Source organism: Fukomys damarensis, unplaced genomic scaffold (genome assembly GCF_012274545.1).
Source record: "Fukomys damarensis isolate Sample0158 unplaced genomic scaffold, DMR_v1.0_HiC HiC_scaffold_39, whole genome shotgun sequence".
Lineage (NCBI taxonomy): Eukaryota > Metazoa > Chordata > Mammalia > Rodentia > Bathyergidae > Fukomys > Fukomys damarensis.
In genome coordinates, this window is record NW_022900951.1 from 108,279,394 (window position 1) to 108,306,577 (window position 27,184).

At 37.3% G+C, this 27,184-nt stretch overlaps 1 protein-coding gene across 1 annotated transcript in view; it reads left to right on the forward strand.

Moving 5' to 3' along the window:
• Positions 1-27,184, forward strand: part of Stk26 (serine/threonine kinase 26) — a 56,647-nt gene that overhangs the window by 21,316 nt on the left and 8,147 nt on the right. Inside the window, exons 3-4 of the mRNA XM_010614309.3 lie at positions 10,163-10,393; positions 22,040-22,096. Coding sequence (XP_010612611.1) covers positions 10,163-10,393; positions 22,040-22,096 — 288 coding nt within the window. The remainder of the gene's footprint in view (positions 1-10,162; positions 10,394-22,039; positions 22,097-27,184) is intronic.

Consider the following 27,184-nt stretch of genomic DNA (forward strand, 5'->3'; position numbering starts at 1 on the left):
GCTGGTCTCATCCACCTCAAAATGGCCTTTTAAGTGGGTGGGTAAAAGAAAGGGACTCAAGTGTGCGTTGACAGAATGCTGTCTGATGACCACAAGGAAGTCTAGGGTTCTTACAACTGCATTTCTGACTGCATTTCGTTCATCTCTTTGCACAAATGTAAAATCTGACAATTTCACTGCTACTTTATGCTACAAAGGCAAGTTACATTAACCTTTGAGAGACACAAAAATGTGAGTACACTGTAAAGACAGATAAACTAAGAACATTTTCTGTATGTCCTTAAATATTTTGAGCTCTTATAAACATGGAAATACGAACTCATACAAATGACTACCTAATGGAATCTGATCTCAGGCCATGTCTTCCATGTTTAATTTGAAACATATACAAACATACTTAATTTTTATCTTAGTTCTTACTCTGTGATATGCAACATATTGTGAAGTTAAGTATTTACTTCAGAGATATAATCCACAGAGGTCTGTTAAGGATTTCATACAGTTTTATCAGATATTTATAATATGAACTTGTGGCTGTGCAAAGTGGAGAAATACTCTGCTAACATCACATTCTTATAGATTTTTTTTTTTATAAAAGACTTTAGGGAGTTTGCTTTATCCTCATTATTAAAGGAATTTGAGTATTCATGTGGTTACTTGGATAATTCTCACCCTACATAAAACCTATCACAAAATTAACAACTGATGTTAAATATTTTTATTCTTAGAAGAATTCATTAGTTTTTTATGAACAAAACTGAAAATCTTAGTATTAAAAGTTAGTGAAATATAAACACTTCTGATAGAGTTAGAATTGGGCCTTGTGATGTTGGATTCCATGGGAATCATGCTTTGGAATACAATCACTACATTGCCTGCCATACTTAAGAACCTAGCCAACTATAGCATAGTTTGTTGTTGTTGTTGTTGTTTTGTTTGTTTTGGTACCGGACATCAAACTTGTGTCGTTGTGCTTGAAAGGCAGGCGGTGGAACCACTCAGAGCCCTGAGCATAGTTATTGACCTGGGAAAAATGGACCAAATATAGTAACCTGGATGAAGTGTCAACATCATACACAGATTACTTTTAAGACTTTGATGTGAAATATGTGGAGGTACAGGTGTCAACCAATTTCATATTGGTTCAAAAATTATACGAAATTATATCATTTGGGCCAATATCTCTCTGACATTCATGCCACATTCCTCCCACCAAGTGCCCCTGGTAACCACTGTTCTACTCTCTAGTTCTATGAGATCAACTTTTTGAGAGCCCACAGATGAGCAGGAGCATACAGCACTTGTCTTTCTGTTCGTAGCTTGTTCCACTTAACGTAGTGTTTTCCAGGTTCTTCCCTGTTTAATAAATGATTGGACAATAGATACAAAATTTCAGTTAAACTGCAAGAATAAGTTCAAGAGCTCTATTGTACAATGAGATGACTACAGTTAGCAACAATATATGGTGATCTTAAAAAAATTCTAAGGGAGTGGATGTTAGGCATTTTCACCACAAAAAATGATAATTATGTGAGGTATCAAATGTGTTAGTTACCTAGATTTAGTTATTCCAAAACATATGTACGTTAACATGCAAACATTTGTAGTTTTATCAGTCAACTTAAAAAAATAAAGGAACTGTGTCATTTAGAGAAAGAGAAAGCCTATTTAAAATTTTTCAAATCTTTCAACTTTTTCAACTTCTTTACTTGTAAGGATATTACAAAACAGACATTGGACAATTGTCTGCTCTCTCTCTGATGGAAATACTTTTGGTTTTTATAGCAAAAGGGCATATAGTTTAAGTTACAAATAAATTCAAGCTGTAGTTAAGGACCTTTAAACATACAAGTAAGAGTCAGGAAATGTGGGCTTTGCTACTCATTAAAGTAGTTTGCTACTAGTTAATTATGTTATATAAGTAGTCTGGGCTTTGCTACTAGTTAATTATGTTATATAATTGCACAATTTATAACCTCTCTAGGTTACAGATTTCTCTGCTAGAGAAAACAGATTAAACATATTTGCAGAGTTCCTGTTCATCTCAAAGATTCATTCCCACTAAGCACATATACGATACTGCTTCTTACCATCTCTCTACCTGTACCATCATTTGCATGAATGACCTTTAATTTCATAGCTTGTGTTAGGTGATACTCAGTTGGGATATGGTAGGCATACAGTAAATGCTTATTGTTGATGATAGTGATAAAGAGTCGGATTGAATGACCTCTATACTTCCTTCTAGCTCCAAAAACCTCCGACTAATGGTAAGGTCAGTTGGCTTGGATGGTATCTAGTACTTACAAAGATAGTGTCCTGTAATCTTGAGCTCGGCAATGCTAAGGAAAAGACAACTCTTGATTTTGAACCAATTTTTTTCTGGCAGACATTTTTTAGGCAATGTTCCTAGAAAGAGAGTGAAAAACTCTTAACGTCGGTGGCTATAACAGAACAAATTTAACTTGAGGCTCATGCAGCCAGTTGAGAACGATCTGTATTTATATGCATTCTACTTGTTTGGTGGCAGGTAATAGTATACACATGGGAGTAATCCAGAAAAGCATTTCATCTTTAGCTAGGGAAGACTAATCTGAGCAATTTAAAGAGGCAGTGAATTAGGCTTTTGTTTAGCTTTTCGAACACTGGTAGGCTAAAATGTTTTGTTGCTTTCTGTGATAATTAGGATACCCTGAGTGTACTATCTGTCACTCCTAGAGTTATCACTTGAGAATTTGAAGGAAGTAAGAAATCTTTGTTTCTAAGGCTTGATGTCATTAGCATTTCCTGTAATACCCCTCCTCAGCAGGAAATCACTGATAGGCCTATATTCAGGCCAGCCTTCCTACAGTGCAAAAAGTTATTACTGAGAGCGTTCATAGTATGGGCTTCTTTAATGTAGGGAGGCAAATAGAAAGTATGAGTTCAGCCTTGTTGAGCCTGGTTCTGAGCTCTTGAGAGTTATTTCAGAACACCTGTGCACAATCATTCTCGGTCATATGTTCTGCAGAATCTACCATCTCTTCCTTAATCTTATGGGGTGTGATGAAAATATACGGTAAATGTTAATATTTTTAAAAAAATTATTGTAGTAAAAGACATCGTCGTTATTCCCATCAAAATATTCCGCTCACTACCAACACACTTATCGTATATCATTTTTGCCATTTTCTGAAACAGTTCTGGAAGTCCTCTTTCACGGGTGTCTTTGTAAGATGTGATAAAACATGAGGTGCCCACTGCTGTCAAGTGCCATCCAAAAGAAAGGCAAGCTCATAAAAACATTATGGTGTGTCCTTATCCACCCTATTGACCAGATCTGGCACTGTGCAACCTCTGGCTTTTCCCCCAAAATCAAAATGACCATAAGGACAAGGTAGCCCAGAACTGCTTCAGAAAGTGACAAAAATGGGATAAGTGTACTAGACCACAATACATTTTTAAAAAATTTTAAACATTCACCATCATTTTCAGTCATACTACTTAGTATGTTTTCACTCTTTGTCCTAGCCTGGACATACTATTTAGCTAGCTAAGATTCAAAGAAACACATTCTTTACTTTCGATTTCCACCCCCCTTGGCTTTCCAAATCTTCATTTTGCTAGAACTCCAAGTCTAATTCTATTTCTGTTTATATGTTTCTTGTCCTTTTGGCCACTTATTCCTAATACTCCTGTGACATTTTCTTTCTTTTTTTTCTTCAGTAGTGGGATGGAACCCAGAGCTTTCCCACTGAGTCACACTCCCAGCCCTTTTTAAAATATAATTTTTGAGAATCTAATATGTTAAATTGCCCATGCTGTGCTCAAACTTGCAGTCCTTCTGCTTCAGCCTTCCAAAGTGCTAGGATTACAGTCCCATGCCACCACCATGCCTTCTTGGACCTATTTTCTACTCTTTTTTTTTTTTTTTTGGTACCAGGGATTGAACTCAGGTCCTTGTGCTTGGGAAGCAAGCGGCAGAACCACTGAGCTAAATCTTTGGACCCCCTATTTTCTACTTCTAACTAGATCTAAACTTTTAGTTGTCTCTTAAATTCTAAACTGTGTTATCAGTTACATCTTAACCTATAGAATATACATAGACAATATTGGGTAAAAAATTTAAGGCTACTTACACAAAGGGAATTGATCTATTGCTTTTGTTTTGTAAAATATTGTGGAACTGGTCTTGAGAAAAAAATGACCAATTTTTAGAAGTGCTGTAAACACACACACACACACACACATTTGAATACCAAAGTCCTCTTAGTTTTATTGTTATTTTGAATTTGTTTGCTTTTAGTGTACAGAATTAGATAAGACCCATATGCTTGTCTGGGAAAAAGAGCTATAATGACTTCTCTGTAATCAAGGGTACATATTTCACATCTGTCTTCTCAGGGGTTTCCAAATGCTGATCTCAATACAGCGCTGGTGCCAAATGACTGCAAAGAAATCATCTGGGGCACTTAAAAAATAGTGATGGAGGGGGAAAGAGAGGAGGGGAAGGAAATGAAAAAAAGAATTCAAATGTGCTATGTACATGTACCGACCCTTCCTATGAGGAATGTAATCATTATGTACTGCAAATGTGTACTAATAAAAAAATAAAATAGAACAAGAAAAAAGAAAATACTGTATTGTGGGGGCCCCTTCGTAGTTGTTTTGAATCAGTAGCTTTGGGGGAGACGCATAGATATCTACATTTTTAATTAATCCAGGTGATCCTAATGCACAGCCAAGATTGTCTGACACTCAGAGAAACTCTAAGGGTTTACTCGCCCTCTGTCTCTGTGGTTGAGGAACTAAAAGCCGTCTTTGATCTGCCCTTGACTCTACACAGGGAAAAGCAAGATGATCACCTTACATTTTTCTTTTAGACTTTGTGAGAGTACTTCCATTTGTAACAGTGTACCTGTAGGTGAAGAATACAGATTGAAGTCAGAGAACAGGGAAAGCAGCTCAAAGAATGAGTGTCCTGAAATGGGTCTGTGGAAGTTTTCACTTTCACAGACCCATTTTTGTGGTTTGGGCATGTAGAAATTATCTTTCATTGTTTGTAAATTAATATGAAATCCATTTAGCTCCTATTTGCTGCCATAGAATTTAGAACCTGTTCATAGGGTACAACTTTGAGAAACCAATGTATGGGCAAATATAGCAGTAAAGTATAATTTTTCAGCAGATATAGAAAAATTTAGCAATTCTAATATTCTTTTTTTCTCACTGAGTTTATTGGTACACAGTTTTAGGTATACAGTACAGTCACATTCATTATTGAGGTCTTGTACCTTTACATGACAGGTCTTGGTTCTCATTTCTTCCCCTTATCCCTGCCTTCCCTTTACCCAATTCTGATATTCTCAACAGAATATTTGATTGGATGGAGAGCGAGCTGATTTGATTTTCCTTTAGTCTCCAAACCACAATGGCAGTGACTTGGTAAATCAGCATCTTGATATAGGTGGTTTTTAATTGTATTACTTGCATTTTTTTTTCTGGTTCTGCAGATTGAACCCAGGGTTTTTGTGCTGAGAAACATCCAACTTTTTGTATATTTTTTGAGATAGGTTTCACTAATTTGCTAAATTGTTGTCCCAAGCTGGACTCAAATTTGCGATCCTCCAGAGTAATCTTCATGGAGTGTTGGGATTATAGGTCTGAACCATCACCTCTGGCTTCTTTACCACTTTTTCACTTAAATTTTGTCCTTGTACTAACAATAAGAAAGGACTTTGTTTATCAAGGATGTTAGAATACTTGTTTTAATACTTACTTTTAAGATTTTGAAGGGAAAATTAGAACTTGGCTATTGTCTATCAGGAGTTCAGGTACTATTAAAAGGGGCTGGAATCTCCATCTCTCAGACAGTTAAGGAAGTGAGGTTAACAGTTGAAAACTTACTTTCCTGATTCCTCGCATTCTGAAAGGTGATATTATGCATGTTCTGGACACCCAATAAAAGAGTAGGGAGTACAAACATTGTGTGAATGATGGGGCTTCCTCTTTTTCTGTCTCCAACTTGCTTTTCCTCAATTTAAAATCTTCAACTATATTGATGCCTTAGGATTCACTTCAGAGCTTCCTTAAAAATGCAAAGTGTGACTTGCTTTTTAAATCTTTGATTTAGATATCTGCAGAAGCCCATTTATTATAGAGGCAAGGAACAGCTGTATCTTCCCTGGAGTTGATCATTTCAGTCAAATCCTTTTAAAACACTAATTAGGAAAATTAGGATTTAATTTTTGTTTCTTAACAACAGAAGATTCTTGTTACGAAATTAATGAATACACACACCTCCCAGAGTGTATGAGAAGGTATGTGCTATATGATTTTTCATCAGTGGTGTATTTCCCAATTTGAGAATTGTCATATAGTTGTATACAAGAAAAACTGTCCACTGAATTTGGGAATTTATAGAGAGGTGAATCCATCACTAAGGCATTGGATATTTTTACCACAATGTACTGGAAAACAAAACAACCACCCAAAGTAGGAAGAGGTAACTGTGGGTTAGCCACTGTATAATAGTAATCACGAGGAAGTACATACAATGTCTGGATAAAAGAAAACTCCAAGGAAACCAGTAATTGTGGTATTGAAGTTTTTGAAAAGGTATTATAACAAAATGTGAGTCTTAAAGGGACATTTGCAACCTACAAAAAGTCTGCAACTGTTTAAAAAGGCCCCATAGGAATTTTAAGATTTTTTTCCATGTGGTTTCTGGAGGCATGTAGGTATGGGGGGAGAAGCGGTACACATGGAACTTGCAATATCAGAAAGACTCCTACACAGACTGTGTATCTATTAAAAATGAAAAATCCAATCAAGGAGAATAGGGGACACATAATGTAAACAGGGTATGTACGTATAAACTGTAATTTGGGCAGGTCAAGAAATGAGAAGTTGGTGAAATTGTATAAAAGTAGTAGTATATTTTGAAGTCATCTCAAAAGGAACAATTTTACTGGAGTAATATTGTCCATTTGGCGATCATGGTACAAAGAAATTGAGAAGAGAAAAATACTCTCACGGCCTCTTTGTCTAATAAGATATAAGGGACTGGGTAATTCCATAATCGTCTCCTGAAATTGATGATGAGGTGAAACTAGATAAAATTACAGTAAATTAACAGATATTATAGGTCCAATTGACAAATTAGATTATAGATAGCTCACCAGATCCAGACAAAAGTGTGTGTTTTGAAAGAATTCAAAGTAAAGTTTTAGACTAATAAAGCACTTAAGAATAATTTAATGATGTGCTTTTGGGAAAGGCTTGGAAATCTTGGCTTTCTACTTGATCGGCAGTATATCTTTCAGCAGTGTATATGTTTAACTGAAGATTAATCAGGTTATCTTATGAGAGTCTAAAAAAAGTGCTTTGTACTGAGGATGGAACCCAGGGCCTTGTACAACCCAGTTCAGAACTCTACTTTTGAGCTATACCCATAGCCCTTTTAAAATTTTTATTTTGAGATGGCATCTCACTAAAATTCCCAGGCTAGAGTTGAATTTTTTATCCTCCTGCTTCAGCCTTTTGAGTATCTAGGATTGTGGGCATGTTCAGTGTTGGGAGTAAAATATTAATCCTGAATTGTATATTGCAAGACAAAGAAATTCCTGTATGAGGAAATATAGCAGATTTAGAAATCTCAAGTCATACCTTCATATTTGTGCTTGACTCCAGATTTCATTTTAGAAAAGCATTAAATTATTCTTATTCCCCACTGTGAAAAGAATTGTGAAAGTTCATATATATATATATTATATATATATCCTTGTTTGTACTTTTAATTTATTATTTTAATTGTGAAAATGTATGGGCTACTGTATGACAATTTGATATATGTATGCAGTATGTGACAAATTTGGGGCAGTGACTCCATCTCCCTAAACATTTTTTTAAAAATTGATCAGCCTGTTATGATTGTACATAGTTATGTGGTGCAATGTGATATTTCAACGCATGTGTACAGTATGCACTGATCAAATCAGGGTAATTAACATTCCTTTTTTATCATTACTTCGCGTTCTTCTTTTCTAGGTGTTCACAGAATATGTAATAGTTTATTGTGAACCACACTTACCCCACTGTCCTATAAAGCACTAGAACTTACTCTTTCTGTGTTTGGGTAATCCATTACCCAACCTGCCACAATCTCCCCCTCTCCCCTTTGTAAGCTTCTAGTTATCATTATTGCACCTTCCAGTCAACTTTTTTAAAACACCATCATGTGAAGGCAAACATGCAGAATTTGTCTTTCTTCCTCTGCCTTTTTTCAGTAGCACGCTGTCCTCTAGTTCCACCCATGTTGCTGCAAGTGATGTCATTGTTTTTATGGATGAAAAGAATCTATTATAGATCCATATGTATTTATCAAATTTCTTTCATCTACTCCTATTTTGAGGGGCCTCTAGGCTGATTCCATATCTTTTTATTAGATTTTTGAAACAGGGTTTCACTGTGTAATCCAGGCTGGTATTGAACTCACTATGTAATCCTGTTTGGCCTCAAACTCATGGCGATCCTCCTGCCTCAGCCTCTCCAGTCCCTCCCAGTGCTGAGATTACAGGCATGTGCCACCATGTCCAGCTATTCCATATTCTAAGTATTGCGAGTCTCTCTCTCCCTCTCTCAGGTTGAATTCTGGGGTGCTCTACCATTGAGCTATATTCCCAGCACTTTCAATTTTTTTTTTAAATTTTGAGACAGAGTCTCACTAAGTTGTCTATGCCAGCCTTGAACTTATGATCCTTCTACCTCAGCTTCCCAAATAGCCGTGATTACAGGTGTACACTACCACACCTGGGCAGGTATCTCTTTGATATGCTGATTTCTTTTCCTTTGAATATATATACCCAGATACAAGGTAACTGGATCACATGGTAAGTGTATTTTTAATTTCTTGATGAACCTTCATACTGCTTTCCGTAGGGGCTGTATTAATCTACATTCCCCTGACAGCTAATGAAATTAAACAGTTATTCATTAAAATGTTGATCACTTCAATTTCTCCTTTTGAGAAGTTGTTTATTCATAGCCATTGACCATTTTAATTGGGTTTGTTAATTTTTACTGGGTTTTTTAAGTTCTTTATATATTCTAGATGTTAACCCCTTGTCAAATGAACAGTTTGCAAACATTTCCAACCAGTTCTGGTAGGTGTTTCTTTTGCTGTGCAGAAACATATTAGTTTGATATAATCCCGTTTGTCTACTTTTGCTTTTGATTCCTGTGATTTGGGCTTAAGCTCTTAGTAAAGTCAAGGAATCATATTTCAGGCAAAATGAGAACATTACATACAAATAGGATCCCAAGTTTAAAAAAAGACCTACATATCCTTGAGTCTTTTGTGGTGTTCGCTATTGTTTAGTGAAGAAACATTGAAAGGTAATATTGGCAGAAAGATAGAATTTTAAATGCTTTACCTCAGTTTAAGTAAGGTATTCCCTTGGTGTTGCTACATTTGCATTAATGTGCCAACAATATGTAGGCAGCTGCTTTATTCCAAAATGTACCTGATCCATTTTTAGACCCCAGAGACAACATTTGTTCCACGGGATTGTTTGTGGTAGCATGAGCACTTAAGCTCAGCTAATGTGGGTGATCCAGTAGAATATGGACTAGCTGGCTGTTTGGGATTACAGTTGTTGTAAGAAAACAAAGGTGGCATGTCAAAGGAGTTTGTAGGCCTTTAAAAAATTAAGAAAGTCAGGCATGGTGGCTCATGCCTGTAATCCTGATACTTGGAAGTCTGAGGCAGGAGAATCGCCTTGAGTTTGGAGCCAGCCTGGGCTACATAGCAAGACCAGAACAAAACAAAACGAATGAAGAAATGATAAATATTTATGGAGATGGAAATGCTAATTCCCTGCTTTGATCATTAAACATTATATGGATGTATTTAATCTCCGATTGCATTTGATACTTTTTTTTTTTTGGTACCGGGCATCGAACTCTGGTCCTTGCGCTTGTGAGGAAGGAGCAGAACCACTGAGCTAAATCCCCAGCCCTATAGATGTATTTAATTAAATTGTACTTAATAATTATGTACTATTTTTAAAAACTAAATCTGAAAACCTATACAAAATTGTTCTTTTGTGTGATTTATGTTCCTTCATTTAAAAATTTTGATTTAAAATATTTGTGTCTTTTCTCTTTTCACTTGTCCTCTTAGAATAATATAGCTGATCCAGAAGAACTATTCACAAAGTTAGAACGCATTGGAAAAGGCTCATTTGGAGAAGTTTTCAAAGGAATTGATAACCGTACCCAGCAAGTGGTTGCTATTAAAATCATAGACCTTGAGGAAGCTGAAGATGAAATAGAAGACATTCAGCAAGAAATAACTGTGTTGAGTCAGTGTGACAGCTCCTATGTAACAAAGTACTATGGATCATATTTAAAGGTAATGTGTGTGCTGCATTAAAATCGTAAGGTATTTTCATTATATTTTACTTTTTTAATTCTATTTTTTGAAAGGCTGTGTCTTAAAGTAGGATTTGGCAGTCTTCGGCCTCTAGGCAGAATCCAGTCCCATTCTTAGTGCCAAATAGAGTTGCTAGATCTAGCAGCTGCATTCGGACTGTACCCCAGTACTCAGCTGTACCCCTTTCCACACCTGAACTTTTGAACTGAAGGAGGACCAGGGACGCAGCTGGTTCTTAAGACATATCTTTTGTGGGAAAAAGCCCCCCCCAGGTTTCCACACACTGTCCTCAGTACTCCAGTCAGACTCAACCTCAGACTGAAGCAGTATGTAAGTATGTCACGTATTCCATTGAATGCTCGTGGTTATTTCTACATTTCTCTCACATTAGGTTGTGAATTCCTTAATGGCAGACAGATTAGCTTAACCAGCCTGGGTTTCTATGGCACTTAGCAGAGAGTATGGCATATCTTATGTACATAAGAAATGCACTTGTTGTCTATTGTATTTAGGCCCGGTCCCCCCTCTGAAGATCTGCAGATCTTCAAAATCTATAGATGATCAAGCTCCATATATCGAATTGTACAATATTTGCAAATAAACTATGCAAATCCTCCTGCACACTTTGAAGCATCTCTAGATTACTTATAATATCTACTATGATATCAATGCTACTTAATAGGATATCAATGCTACTTAATACTATATTTATTAGGGAAAAATGACCAAAAATGTGTTTATGTTAAGTAAAGATGCAATTTTTCTTCAAATATTTTCAATCTACAATTGGTTGTTGACTCTATGGATGTGGAACTTAAGGTTATACAGGTCTCACTATTTATATATATATATATATTCTATAACTAAAGGGGACACTATCTGTGTCATTCCACCACCCCTTGTTGGTTTTTACTGGTTCCGGGATCATGAAATTAGCAGACAGTTATTGTTCCTACAGGTGAAGATAGTTTTGCACAATGGAAGAAAGTGCTTTAGTTAGTAAAACGCAAGAGTTTCTGGGTTCCAGAGCTAGATGTCAGTTTATATCCACTGAAATCTAAAGAATAGATAGCTAGAAAATTCTAGCCCAACATTTAAATTATTTTAAAATTAACATTGTTTCTCCCCATATTGAAATTTTGCAAAGGAAAACAGTATTCAAACCTTTGCCTTTCAGTGTGTGTGTGTGTGTGTGTGTGTGTGTGTGTGTGTGTGTACTCATGTATCTGTGTGTGGGGATGTTTCTTTGATGAATGCACATTTGGTGCGTTGGTCACCTCTTTCAAACATTTTGGTCTGGTCTCAGTGTGGAACAGCTAGGGTTGAGTTGGGGTGCAGGAGCTCTGCCACTGGTCTCCTTATAGCTCTTTCAGCTGAGGTGAGCCTTGACGAAGACTGCAGGGACCCACACCGATCACAGAAGTCTTGAGGTTTCTTGGAGAATCTTCTGTGGCTGTAGCTGCTAGAGTCCTCCAATCTCATTTTCTCCTGAGGCGGAAGTCATGGCTGAGGGAATATTTCTTGGCACTGGGTCTGGCTTGTGCACATGCCCAAGGTGGTCTGTGACTAATCCTAGTGAAGTGGCCTCAGAGCCAGGGCCTGAAGCAGGGGCAGGGGTCCATGGTTAGTTCACCAGAGTACAAGGTGCAGAGCTCTCAGCTGCAGCGTTGGAAATGGTATGCTGGAAGCACTGATGGAGATGGAAGATGAGGCACGCTCACAGCTCCTCTGGGGTGTGGAGGTGCCATATTCTCTCTGGTGGCTGAGCTGTTGCAGATGAGCATAAGTCAGCTTGTCATGGTGGTGACTCTTTTGTCTGGAGTATGGTGGCTCGCGGCAGGTGTCGAGCTCAGGCATGTGCAAGAGAGACCTTATTGCATACCTAGTGCAAACCAAGCCTAGCTGCCGCAGTGACTCTGGTGTCTGAGGTGTGATGGATATAGTATAGCCACAGAGACAGTCCAGAGTCCCGAGGACATGCTGTCTCTCAGTGGCCACTGCACTTGTATGCGTAGGTCGGGTACATGCAGAGAAGCCTTGGTTCCGGACAGGACAGGAACCTGCTGTCTGAGGTGGCGGTTACTCCCAGGTCTGAAGTGCCTGGAAGCTGTACAGTCACAAAGCCCGGGTCTAAACCATGCATTCTGGCATTACTCAAAGGTCGAGAGCTGGTACAGGTTTGGAGAATGCTTGTTTATTTCCCCAAGGGCCTCAAAGAGTGCCTCTGCTGCTTGCTGTGCTGTTGCAGCCCTCTCTGTGTCACCCTGGAAGGAGTGTGTAAACTACCCCAGTGGTAATAGATAGCAGCTGGGACCACGGGCTTCCAAATCAGGATGATATGATAGCCTCTGCCTTTTTTCTGGCTGTCTCCTGGCATCGAAGGCATGCTGATCTCACCAGTCATCCTTTATGTGGGGACCATTCTGCCTTCTTTTACTCCACTATGTTCCTACTGATTCATAAATGGGCTCAACGTTTCTCGAAGTTATTTTGGTTTGTGGATAGCTGTCTTCTTTCATCTATCTATCTCTGAGATGATAAAGACTGGTGTTTCCTCCCCTTCCACCTTGGTGACCTCACTTTGCCATTGTGTTCTTGATCTGTCTGTATTCATTTTAGTTTTTACTGGTACATATATTCATCAATTTTATGCCTTTTTATAACCCCAATTTATTCTAATAATATGAGCTAGAAGAATAAGGAATTAATACATAGAATGGAACATTAAACAATGAAGCAGCTACTTTGTGTTATACACTGTAGTAGGGGCTGAAGATATACAAATGAACAACTCACTTTTGCCACCAGTCCAGCATAGTGCTAAAATGGTGCAGATTTTATGATTAAAGTGTTTATAAACTACAGATAAGACACAAATGACCAAGAAGTCACTTGTAACCTTTTTAATGGGATATGTGGAAAAGACCCCCCCAAGAGAGGATAATGCTGGTAATTTGTACCCATTTTCAGCATTTACTTTTAAGTGTTAGCTGCTACTATCATTTACAACGTTTGTAGTTTTTGGTGCTTTATAGCATTACTTTGTTTTCGTATTTCTTTCTAAAATGCTAAATTAGCAGATTATATTCTTTTTTAGAAATATTATGAGTAATTATTCAATTTCAGCACTTTATGTCGCTCTCCTAATTCCTACAGCAGGGTTGCTTGAAGGCAGCTTCAGGAATTTGTATTCGTGTGTGTGTGTGTGTGTGTGTGTGTGTGTGTGTGTGATTTGCTCATTCTGGTTTACTCTTTCTGGATTTAATCCTGGTAATTCCAGAACTACTCTAGAGCAACACAAACCCTTGCTATTTTTAGGCACCTTTAACAGATAAGCTATTTTTAATGACTCACATCAAATATTAAATAAGCTCTGTTTAAAATAGTTCTTCTGTGTCATATTGAAAATAAGTACCGATATGCTGTTGAACCTTCTATTGGTTACTTTATACCATTTATTTACATACAATGTTCTTGTGGACAATGTATTAGAATTCTTTATTTTTTATTTCTAACATCTCACATTCCTTAGAAGCCTAACACAGTTGTATACATCCTAGTCATCTAGTAACGAACCTTTAAATAAATACAAATTATTTTTTTGTTTTATCCCACATCTTGATTGTGGAATTTACTCAGATCAGTTGATGATATACAAACTATTTTCTCAAAGACGTTTCAAAGGATTAAACTGAATGGTTTTTATCTCCTTTATGAATCATTAACTGAAATCTAGGATCAAAAGACAACCTTGAAGAACATGTTGTTTCATGATAAGAACATGGAAATGCACAGTTGATTGATACTGATCATTTGTTACCTGAATCTACTTGAATTAAATATGTGTATATATACATGTATCTCTATATAAAGAAATAGAGACATACAGGAAAAGCAAAATAACCTATAATTATAATCTTTTAATAGCATTTGTTTAAATTACTTAAATTGAACAACAATCTTATTTCTCGTTTATATTAAACCACTGTGTAACTGTGGAGTTGCATTTTTATTCTAAACTAAAATCAGATAAAATATAACAGGGTTCTGCCTAATGCATTCAACATAGGTCACATCTTTTTAGTTCATTGAGAGTCAACTTGTGTGCCTTTTGTGACCTGTCCTTCCATTTCAGAAAATGGGATTTTGCAAGTCAAGTTAGTTGAGTAATGTAGGATATGGGTTTTTTTTTCCAGGTAGTTGTTTCACAGGATATTGTACGTAACCAAGAGCTCACTCTAAGCTGGAAGAAAAGGTTATTGAATTTGAGAGAAAATTATATGCTCTCTAAAACTGTTTGCTGTTGTAGTGATATCTTTGAGACATGCAAAAATGTACTAGGTCTTCATTTTGACTGAGCTCACTGTAGAGCTTCATTTTTAAAAACAAGAATAAAAACCAGACAAACACATCAGTATGACCACAGTGTTTTCCTTTAATTTTGGTTCAGTGCAGATTTACTTGACGGACAAAGTTAGTCTTTATGAAGAGTGCTAAAATAAGCAAACCCTTCCCTTCTGATCTCCCAATATTGGAAAAATCTTTTCTAATTCTTAGTTCAATGTAAATCTTAAAATGAAGGTTACTCAGGCATTGAATTGAATGTGAATCATGCCTTTATTTGCTTCTGAAAATCAGCTTCAGACATCAGTTTAAGAATATGTTACACCTTCTCATACACATACATGTACTACTACAAATATTCTTCATTTTATAAAAGAATACAAGGAGTGAAGTAAAATATTCCAAAATCGATTCAGTAGAGTTTTGTGGCCTTCTCATTGCTTTTCATATCCAGTGTGTGTTTACATCCAGTGTCTACAGAGTGTCTCTGTAATACACTTTTATTTTTAAAAATTTGTTTTAGAGTGTTCTTATGGAATTTGAAGGAGGCTGGGGATTTAGCTCAGTGGTTCAGCTGCCTGCCTTGCAAGCGCAAGGATCCCAGTTCGATCCCCGGTACCAAAAAAACAAAACTTAAAGGAAACTGAATACAGAAAATATTTTCTTACAATACTCTATTGTCAAAATAAAAATAGCTTGGGCCAGGAATTTAGCTCAACGGTTCAGTGGCCTGCCTTGCAAGTGCAACGATCCAAGTTCAATCCCCGGTACCAATAAATAAATAAATAAATAAATAAAATTTAAAAAATAAAAATAGCTTTAAGATTAATATCATACATCTTTCAGGAAGCTCCATGTTAGATTCTGTTTAACAGATAGGTATGTGTTATGTGCCTACTACATGTGCTCTCATTCTGCATATTTTCCTAGGCCACTCTCATCCACTCTGTTCTGACAACTTATACATCCATGTTTATGATTCCAGCCTCTCTCTTCAGCTTCAAATACTTATCTCTTAACTTACCTCACCTTACCCCCTTATTAGTGGGCATGTTAAATGCAGTAATTCTCAAGCTTGGCTGGTAGCATTTGAACTAGATATTGAGTATGATCTTCGTGGGGGTTGAAATGTTAAGGTAGGGTGTGGACGAGATCACTCAACTTGGAAGGAAACAGTTCAGAGGTGGAAGAGTACCTCACTGTAGTCTAGACAAAATGATGTCTACTGTCCCTTGCAGAATCTTATATGCTATGGGTTTTTGTTGTTGTTGTTGTTGTTTTGTTTTGTTTTTTGAGACAGGGTCTCACTATGTAGTTGAGACTGACCTGGAACTCACTATGCAGCCCAGGCTGGTCTCGAACTCACAGTGATCCTCCTGCCTCAGCCTCCTGAGTGCTGGGATTACAGGCGTGCGCCGCCACTCCCGGCTAGGATTTTGTTTGTTTCTGTTGGTTTGTGAGACAGGGTCTTACCATGTAGCCCAGATTGGCCTCAAACTCTTTAAATAGCCCAAGCTTCCCTCAAACTCATCATCCTTCTGCCTTTGCCTTGCCAGTGCTAGAATTCCAGACCAGCACCACACACTTATTATGTTGTTTTTAAAAAATTGTAATGAAATATAAAAAACAAAACATTTACCATTTTAAGTGTACATTTCACTGTCACTAAGTATGTTCGCGTTGTTGCATGACCATCACCACCTTTCATCTTCAGGACATCTTTACCTGGTGAAACTCTGTGCTCATTCAACAATTCCTCCTCATTCCCCATTCCAGCACAGCCATCACACCACTTTCTGTCTCTATGAATTTGACTACTCTAGCTACCACAAGCTTGGCTTAAATCAATTTCATATTCTGCTTTCTATATTCAGTGTTATTATTGGCTACTGTATTAGTAAATCAGCCACTTAATTCAACATGTATATGGTACAAACTATCCACTTTCAAATATACAGAGGGAGGACTTGAAATGATTTTCAAGCTCACAGTAGCATTTCTTTGGCCAAGACTCTACCAGCAAATAGCTAGGGTTCAAAGGGATCACGCTTCAGACACCAATACTTTGGAAACAATAACTTCTTCCCAGTGAAAAGCACAACTCTAGAGCAGTTACTTTTTAGATGTTCTGAATTTGGGGACAATTTCTGAACCCCTGACTGAACGTTCATGTTGATGCTGGACTTTAATCTCACTCCACCAAACCATTGTTCAAATTCTTCTTTTTCAAGTGGCGAAGTGGAGTTTTTCCACCATAGACTTCCTATGCTTAAATGTGCTTGGTTAATGGTTACGGTTTATAGTCCCTTGGCTCTTTTAGAATTGTAGCTACCACCTTAGCATTTGAAGTGACTTAAAAATCAAACCAAACACACTTATTTGCATTCTCTAGCATTGCAGTCTTTCTACAGAAATCGTAGGTAGAAGCTGTCATATCTTAAAATAAGTTTCTAGGTTGTTTGGGATTGTGTTGTTTGTGACTGGTGTTTCATTGAGCCATGCGGGTAGGCTGTAGAGCAGCAGTTGGTTAGAACCTCTGTGGGTTAAGCTTCCTTGAGCAGAGAGGAACCTGCCAGCCTAATGTTCCTACCATGTTCCCTCAGGCTTTGCTTTCGGTTCAGGCCGTGATCTTCAGAATGTCCAGATCTGTGGCCATACTCCAATGATGCTTGTCTCTACAAGCAGCAATCAAAAGCACGCAGTCAGTGAAGCTATCAGTTAGTTTTGGTCCCCTGCCTGTATGAGAGGAGTCCTGGTTGTACTGAACGGCTCATTTAATGGAAGGAAGCCTAATTTTCAGATTTAGAAATTGCTTAGTCGTAACTTTAATAACCCAGCAGTATATAGTGTTTTCTTAGGTCACATTTCAAGCTTTTCATGAATACTGTTTGGTGACGGAGAGTTGGTACGTTTCCAGTTTGAGTTGTTGCAAACAAACAAAAAAAAAACATACATTGCTTTTAACTTGGAAAACAGGTGCTTTCATTTACACAGAACCTCAAAACAGAGCAACATGCTTTGTAAGATCTTTTTTCTTTTAAGTGTCAGGTGCTTGGAAAGCTTTCTGAATTCATGGGTTGGAAAATAACTCTTGTTAGAAACAAACTTGTCACAAAAGAAAACACAATTTTAAGCACAAACCATTGTAAGAAATACTTTTTTCACCTCTGAAAAATTAAGATATGTGAAGTTTGTAATTCTCAGGTTTTGAGTATCTCATTTTCTATAGAAATACAAGGTACAGGAACTATTCCTAGAATTTCTCTTCCCTCCCCACCACTGGGAAATTTATTTCTGCTCTTTCGTACTGTGGACACAGGACTTTTACCTCTTTCTTTCCTGAGTTCCAGCTGGCCTCCTGTGGCTACACAAAATGGATGTTTAGATTAGTCTGGGAGTGGGGCAGCATGGTGCAACGCTGGTGTTCTCTCTTGTGTGTCCTACATAGTATCAGCAACAAGAAAGGGGAATCCGGGGCCGGGGATGTAGTTCAGTGCTTCCGCCGCCTGCCTTGCAAGAGTCAAGGACCGGAGTTCGATCCCCGGTACCAAAAAAAAGAAAGGGGAATCCTTTGTCTTATCAGGCCTTTCCTCCTCAGTCCGTAGCCCTAGGACAGTTCTAACCCTACACTACAATGTCGATTCAACCTTGATTCTTCAACCCACCAACATCCCCTAAGCACACATCATCGTATCATTGGAGTCCCTTCTCAGCCCTGATACAGTCCCATCCAAATGGAGATGCTTGGGAATTTTAAATTGAGCTTCTGAGCACTAATTAAGGATTTTAAAGTTTGAAGACTACTAGGAGTAGCTTGAGAATCTTCATTCCACAGTTTCAGCTGTAAGGTGAGATATCTGTTCTTGGTATCCCAATGACGCACGATACTGAGTGCCTTTTTCTACTAGAAAATTTTTAAGGTATAAGTAACAGTAATTTTTCTGAACTTCTTTATGCTATACTATAGATAGATTTGTGTTATGATTGTCTTGGAGGAACTACCCCAGGAACATAGACATTATTTTTATGGGAAATATTTGCTTTCAGTGTTCCAAATATCTTATTTAAAGATAAACTTCTGGAACATATTCATTCACAACTTGGCTGTTGCCACTATAGTACAATCCAGTCATTTATGTGATATCACAAAATTTTACAGAATACCATTCAAGAAATGGTATGAAGAGAGAGGGAACTCAAGTATTTCAAGCTATACTTGAAAATGGAGGTTAGTAACATATAACTGATAGAACTGGGTGATGTGTGTGTTTGTGTACATGTTAACACTTATTTTATAATTCATACACATGTATTCCCCCATGAACAGCACTTCCTCTTGTTCAGATTACAATGATATTAATTTCACTTATAGTACTCATAGGCCTGTGAAGTTACAGCACTGCCCTTTTCCTATTCATGTACAAGAGAAGTGATTCTTTCTAGGGTCTGTGCATGCACCAAAATGTCCATTAATACTCTCTCATAAAAATTGTAGATTACATTAAAAAGAATGAAAACCAAAAATAGGAAATAAGACAAAATATCCATTATCCTCAGTTTCTAAAATCATATGGAAAGCATCCAGAATTTCTACATCCCATCATTTCCTCACTCCTTCTTATATTTCTATTAGTGCCTATGAATTTTACAAACTATTGGGTGCCAATGTGCATATTTTGATCATTAGCCTCCCTTTGATTTTCGTGTCATCTTTTTTAGATTCCACATATCAGAGACAACATGCAATACTTCTCCTTCTGAGTTTGATTTCAGTTAAGCTGATGATCTCTAGTTCTATCCATTTTCTTGCAAATGACAAAAGTTTGTTCTTTATGCTGAACAGTACTCCACTCTGTATATATACCACACTTTCTTAATCCATTCATCTGTTTGTGGGCACCTAGGTGGATTCTATATCTTGGCTATTGTGAGGTGTGCCCCGATAAGCACCGGTGCACAGATATCCCTGTAGTGTGCTGACTTTAATCCTTCATGGATAGAACAAGCAGTGGTCTAGCTGGATCACATGGCAGTTCTGTTTTTAATTTTTTGAGGAAACTCTACACTGATTTCCACAGGAGCTGTACTAATTTACATTCCCACCAGCAGAATAGAAGGGTTCCCTTTTCCTTGTATCCTCCTCTCCAGCATCATTTTTTGTATGCTCAGTGACAACTATTCTGACGGGGTTGAAATGGAATCTCAATGTAGTTTTGACTTGTACTTCCCCGATGGCTAAAAACCTTGAGCATTTTTTTCATAAACTTATTCATCATTTGTATTTCTTCCTTTGAAAAATGACTATTCATTTCTCATTTATTGTTTGAGCTATTTGATTTTGGGGGGGTATCGGGGATTGAACTCGGGTCCTTGCACTTGCAAGGCAGGCCACCGAACAGCTGAGCTAAATCCCCGGCCCCTATTTGATTTTTTTAGTGTTAAATTTCTCCCACTCTATAACACATCTCTGCAATCTGTTAGCTGTTTTCTTTGCTGTGTAGAAACATTTAATTTGATGTCTCATTTGTTGTTATTGGATATCATTTCCTGTGATATTGGGGTTATATTAGGAAGTCTTCACCTGTGCCTATGGCTTCAAAGTGTTCCCTCTGTTTTCTTCCAGCAGTTCCAACATTTCTGGTCAAATACCTTAGCCTTTGATCCATTTTCTATTGATTCTTTGTACAGGCGAGAGAAAGGGATCTAGTTTCAGTCTCTGACATGTGGATATTCTATTTTCCCATCATCTTTGGTTAAAGAGGCTGTCTTTTCCCTAGTGTTTGTTTTTGTTGTTTAGTTTGGTTTTAGGTTTTTTTCCCTCTCTCTCCTTTGTGAAGAATCAGATGGCTATAGTTGGGTGGATTTGTTGCTGCATCCTCTGTTCTATTCCACTGGTCTGTGTCTCTTTTTGTGCCGGTAACATGCTGTCTCTGTTACTCAGGCTTGGTAATATTATTTGAAATTGGATATTGTGTTGCCTCTAGCCGTGCTCTTTTTGTTTAGGATGATTTTGGCTATTCTGGGTATTTTTGTTTCCATGTGAATTTTAGGGTTTTAAAAAATTTTCTATGAAAAATATAGCTGGCATTTTGATCAGGATTGCATTCAATCTGCAGATCACATTTGGTTAGATGGCCATTTTAACATTAATTTTGCTTATTCATTAACCTGAAATTTTTTATATTCTAGAATCTTCTTCAGTTTCTTTTTCCAGCATTCTGTAATATTCATTGTAAAGATCTTTCATTTCCTTGGTTAGGTTGACCCCTAGGTATTTTTGTAAGCTATTGTGAATGGAATTGTTTTTCTGATTTTTTTTTCCTCAACTAGTTCCTTATTGGTGTGTAGAAAAACTATTGATTTTTGCATGTTGATTTTGTATACTGACCTCCTCATTCTTTTTTGGAAATGTTTTCAGTCTTTATTTTTATTATTTTTTTCTTTCTTATTTTGATTTTTTGAGACAGGGGCTTGCTATGTAGTTCAGATTGGCTTTGAACTCACTGTGTAGCCCAGGCTGGCCTCAAACCCACTGTGATCTTCCTGCCTCAGCCCCCTGAGCACTGGGATTACAGGTGTGTGCCACTACACCTGCATATTTTTTCTTTTTATTAGTGCATGTTTGTAGTATGTGCTGCTTATATTCCTTGTGAGGGGTTGATACATATACATAACACATCCCAATTCTTTTTTGGTCCCCTTTCTCTCTCTTCCCTCCCCTTTCCTCCATCTCTTGATCCCCTTCCCATTTGAAAAAGATCTATATCACCCTGCCCCATATCTGGGATCAAACTCAGGACCTCGGGCTTGCCAGGAAGGCACAGCACCACTGCGCTACATCCCCAGCCCACCTGCTGTCTTTTATTTTGCTCTTTGTTTACATTTTAGGTTTCTCATATGAGAGGAAAAATATGGTGTTGAAGCTGTGTGTCTGATTTATTTTATGCACTTATTTTCCTTTCAATATCGTCATTCAAGATGATAATTGAAGGCCATAATTTATTTTTCTTGGTCTTACAAATTACTAATAGCTCAAGCTAGCAAACTGTACTTATACTTGCTTAGCTTAATTAAAGGCTAAGTAGATTTTTCTGCAGTGCAGGCACAGAACTTTATTTTTCATTGTGTAATATTTTATGAAAAAAATGTTCTGCGTTCCAAGCAACTACTTTAAAATCTATCTTTTAGAATCCATGTGTTAGTTTGTAAGATTTAACATTTTTGCTTGTATATTATGTTGGCCCAGGATTATAAATATTAAATTGTTCCGTGGCTTTACAGGGTTCCAAATTATGGATAATAATGGAATACCTAGGTGGTGGCTCAGCACTGGATCTTGTAAGTATTTTAAAATAATTACATGTACGTATGCACTCATACTTTTTTGTTTTAATTGAATTAAGGAATGACATTTGGGCAAGCTAAGTGGTTATTTTAGTTAATATGTTCAAATTGAATCCTTTTAACAGGACTACTACTCTTATGTAGATAGCTGTATTGCAAATTTGAGCATGTTGCCGACAGTCTGAGAATTTATAAGAAATGCAAATAGCTTAATGAAAAAGTCCCTCAAATTACCAATGGGTATATGCCAATCACTGTCAGTTTCTAGTAAGACTGAATGTTCTTAGATTTTCAAAAATACATAATTGAGATAACTGTCACTAAAAGGGATTACAAATTGAATATCTGTGTCCCCTAAAATTCTCATGTTGAAATTTTAACTCCTGGGATAGTATGGGCAGATGGGAACTTTGGAAGGCAAGTAGGTCATGAGGGTAGATTCCTCAGGAATGATAGTAGTGTCCTCCGAAAAGAGATCTCAAGAGAGTTTGCTAGCTCTCTTTCCACCACATGAGACTACTATGAGAAGGTGTCTACCTAAAATCCAGGAAGAGTGCTCTCACCAGACATCAATCTTCTGGCACCTTGATCTTGGACTTCCCAGCCTCTACATCTGTGAGAAATCAGTGTTTGTAATTTAAGTTACTCAGTCTGAGATATTCTGTTACAGCAGCCCTAACTGATCAAGACATTGCTTCTAGGGGTTTGACCTTGCAGATACAGTTTTCTATGGCGTTCTCTCTGCCCTTTCAATAGGACATGTAGAAGTATGATGTCGTTGTGATTTTATAATGACTTGAAGTGCTGGTGCAATTTTAGTGGGCAGGAATTAGAATGTAAATTCTTGCATTGTGCTGGAACAGCTCCACCCAAGGAAGATAGATTCATAAGCAGAATGCCTTTGAGAAACTCACTGTTTCCCCCCAGGTTAGTGTGATCTTGTCAACATTGTCCCCCTTAGAGATATATACTACTATAACATTATATTTAACATTCAGTATGGATTAAGAAAATCAGTTCTTATAGAGCAATGACCACTAGGCTGGCCTGTGGAGGTTTGAGTTTATAGGGCTTCCTCTACTAGATTAAATCTGTGACTGGGAACCAAACATACACTCCCTGGATTTGAGTGTCCTATAACACAAACAATTTAGACTAACGGGCGCGCTGTGGCTCAGTTGTGGAGCCCTTCCCTGGCTTGCTAGTAGACCTGAGTTTGATTCCCAGCAGGAGAAAATGGGAGGAGAAGTTGGAGGAGGGGGAAGGGAGGAGGGCGCGGAAGTTGCCCTAAATTGTTTCTAAGTGTTCTTCCATCTTTAATATTATATGATGTTTAATTTATATTGCTTCTGCCTTTTCAATTAAAGAGCATGCCTTTCCTAATAAAAATGTATTTTGATTAAAATCAAATAATATTTCATTATTTTTATGTGAAGATGAATTTTTCTAACTGAAGATGATTATTTTTAAAAGGCTTTTCATTCTGACTGCTAGTGACTGAAAGTTTCAAATAATCCTAGGAACAAAAATAACCATACAGATTTTATTTTCTTTAGACAGAGCTGACCTTTTAGTTTAATCAGTTGCTAAGTTTGGTAATCCTTCTTTGTGTGTATCTAATTCATATTATATCCTCCAGCTCAAGTTCGTTTTTTTCTGTCTCTTCTCTCTAGTTAGAGAACATCACTGGCATTTCTTTATATAATAATCCTTCATGCTTATGGAGTCAGGTTGCCTTTTCTTCTTGAAGTTAAATAATTTCATTTCTATTTGCCTTGTCAGAGTCTTATTATACAATAGTTTGTTCATTAGCTCCACAAGAAGCCTCTCAAATGCTCTGTGAGCCTCCTTTCACTATTCAAATATTGATAAGCCTTTACAGATATCAGTTACCTGGTCACTCAAGGTACTTACCATGTCTCTTTTTCATTTTGTAGGCACTGGCAAAGCTAGTTCACTCTGCTTATCCGAATTGCTAATAGCATTGGATACTGGCATAACCCCCAACTAACAACCTAATTTGTATCCCCCTGCTAGTAGTTTGCTCAGTTTTATGAAATCTCTGAACTGAATGTGTGTTCTTCATCTCATCCGGTCATTCTGATCTCTCCCTAGTAAAAACGAATGGGCAAAAGCAATTAGCATAAATTCCATGAATGAAAATGTTAGCACTGTATTGGCCAAGCTTAGGAAGACCTCGGTTTTACTCCCAGTTCTGCCATTAACTAGTTGGCTAATATTGAGCAAGCTAACATCTTTATGCCTTTATTTCCTCCACTGTTAACTAAAGAAACTGGATTAAGCTGGATGTGGCAATGTGCATTTAAACTATAATCCCAGCACTCTGGGAGACCAAGGCAAGAGGATCCCAGTTGGCACCAGCGTGTGCAATTTACCAAGACTCTCTCTCTCTCTCTCTCTCTCTCTCTCTCTCTCTCTCTCTCTCTCTCACACACACACACACACACACACAAAACAAATTAAAGGGCTGGGGATGTAGCTAAATAAAAAGGCCCTGGGTTCAGTACACCCCCAAAAAAACTGGCTCTAAAATTTAATATTATTGTAATTGAATCATGTTTTTCATTTAAGTAGAGTCTTAGAAGGGAAGCAATGCACTGTTTCTTCTCTATGAATAGTCATGTACAAATGAGTGCTATCATTCTGGGAATATTAAAAGACTTAGGTGTAGAGGAGGGTTCTGGTACCAAGGATGAGAAAATATGAATGTTGAGCAAAGTGTTTCAAATTTAAAACTGGTGCCTGGCTAATGAAATACCTTAAAATTATAACTTCCAATTTATGTCAACATTATTTATAGTGTCCTTTAGGAGTATCTTTCTTCCTTGAAAAACCACTGGTTGAATGTAAATAGTCTTTTCTGGTACTAGGGATTTAACCCAGGGCCTTGTGGGTGGTAGATAGGTTCCAGCATTTAGACACAACCCCAGCCCAACATGTGAATAGACTTTGAGCATGCTGTATAGTATTTTATTGGATCTATCTTACACCACTTCTTTTCAAAAAGAAGTGGCTTGAAACAAAAACACATATAAGGTAAATAGCGTAAAATTTGTGGATCAAGAAAAAAAGCTAGAAGCAACTTGCTAACTATAAACCAAGGCTAAATATACCATGTTGCCTTAAGGACTGGATTGCAGTCAAAGGAGTATGGGGGTGAAATCCACAGTCCCACCAGTGCACAGTCTGTAAAAGAACAGATGCCCCCTTTTTGCAAATACTTGACCACAGAGGTAAATTACATGAAGCCATTTCCCTTTCCTGGGGCAGAGCTATTCCCTTTAGAGACATGGCAAAGTCTTCAATCACTGGAGAGGAGTTCCATTATGCATTCCAAGGATGCAGACCAAGGTCTTAGCATTATCTCTTCCCATGTTGTATTAAAAATTAAAAAAAAATACAAAACGTAACCTGGGCATGGTGGTGCATGGCTGAAATCCCAGCTACTTGGGAGGCTGAGCCAGGAGGATAGAAGTTTTAAGGCCTGTCTGGGCAACTTAGTGAAATAAAAGGCAACATTTTCAAAATTAAAAAAGGGGCTACGGATATAGCTCAGTGGTAGATCACCCTGGATTTGAGCTCCAATACTGAGAAACAAACAAAACAAAACAGAACATGTGTGTTCATCTACCCTTTCTCACTCCTTTTGATCTTTTGCCATCATTACCAGTAGTGTTAAAGACATTTTAAGCACAGGTTTGAGATGTTTTTCTACATGGTAGTGAAGCAGAAAATTCTGCCCCCGTCATGTTCACCTCCCCATATCCCTACCACAATCTTCCTTCCCATCCTCTTCTAGCACACAGTTATTTTGAGGTTTTACTTTTGTTGAATTTTCAACTGAACTCGAAGTGCCACAAATAAGCTAATGAGTCTTTATGACTCTGTTTTTACTTAAATATTTTTAAAATTGTGTATTAGGTCAGATAGTGGCTTCTCTGTGCCACATTTAGAAGCCCTTCGGAATGTTAGTTGGTAACCTTTACATAGGTCTGGTCCAATTTCTTCAGTAACCAATTGTATGCCTCTGGCCCTACCAGTGTTTTATGATCAGGGGATAGTAAGTACCAGCCTTAGGTAACATCAGTTTGTCCAGTATTTTTGGTAATCCTCCAGAATTTCATTTCAGTGATCAACAAAGTATTTTCATAGTTTAGAATGACTGTAATCATTGCTTTTCAAATAGAAACTTTTGGGGTGGAAATTGATAGATTTAAAAGTAAATAGATAATGTTACCTAGGGAAGGGATTTAATGAATAACAGATAAGCCTGGAGTAAACTATATACCTAGACCACAGTTCATATTAAATGGTGAGACCCAAGTATGGGTTCTATTTTAAGCTGTTAAATTTCAACATGAAAGTACTCTTTATTCAGCATAAATATGGCATTCATGAAAGATGAAATACATAAGGTGCCAAAGAGCTGTGAATCTCTCCCAGTGTGAGGGCAAAGGAGGCAATGTTTGATTTTTTACCACCTCTTCCTTCTTTCCAGCAAACAGAACTCTACCTCTGCTCTGACTTTAGACTCCCGCCCTTTCCTGTAATAATATTATACAGTCCACTGTTTGTGCTTTATGAGGTACCAGAATTTTAAAATAACCATGTATTTTAAAGAGAAACTTTCAGATATTCCATTACACATTCTTCTGAAACTTAATGATTGCGTTCCTTGTATTCCTGTTGGAACTATTGGCTTTGGTACAGGGATGGTGAAAGAAAGGGAAATGTGTTACATTTATTTAAAAATATTATCTTTCCATGATTTGGCTTTTTTTTTACAGTGAAAGTCTGAATAGCTTGATTATTATATTCCTGGCTAAATTTAACATTTGAGCCTCAGAAAAGCTCTATTTCTCACAATATTATCAAAACATAAATGTTAAGAACTATGTTACAGGTGACCCATGTCATCAAATCGTTGGTACAGAAATCCTATGGATTGTCTGATATAAAAATCAATTCAATGTCAATATGTAGAGTAACTTTTTAATAGCAAATGCCAAAATTTAATTTGCTGGGCTTCCTCTCTCTCTCTCTCTCTCTCTCTCTCTCTCT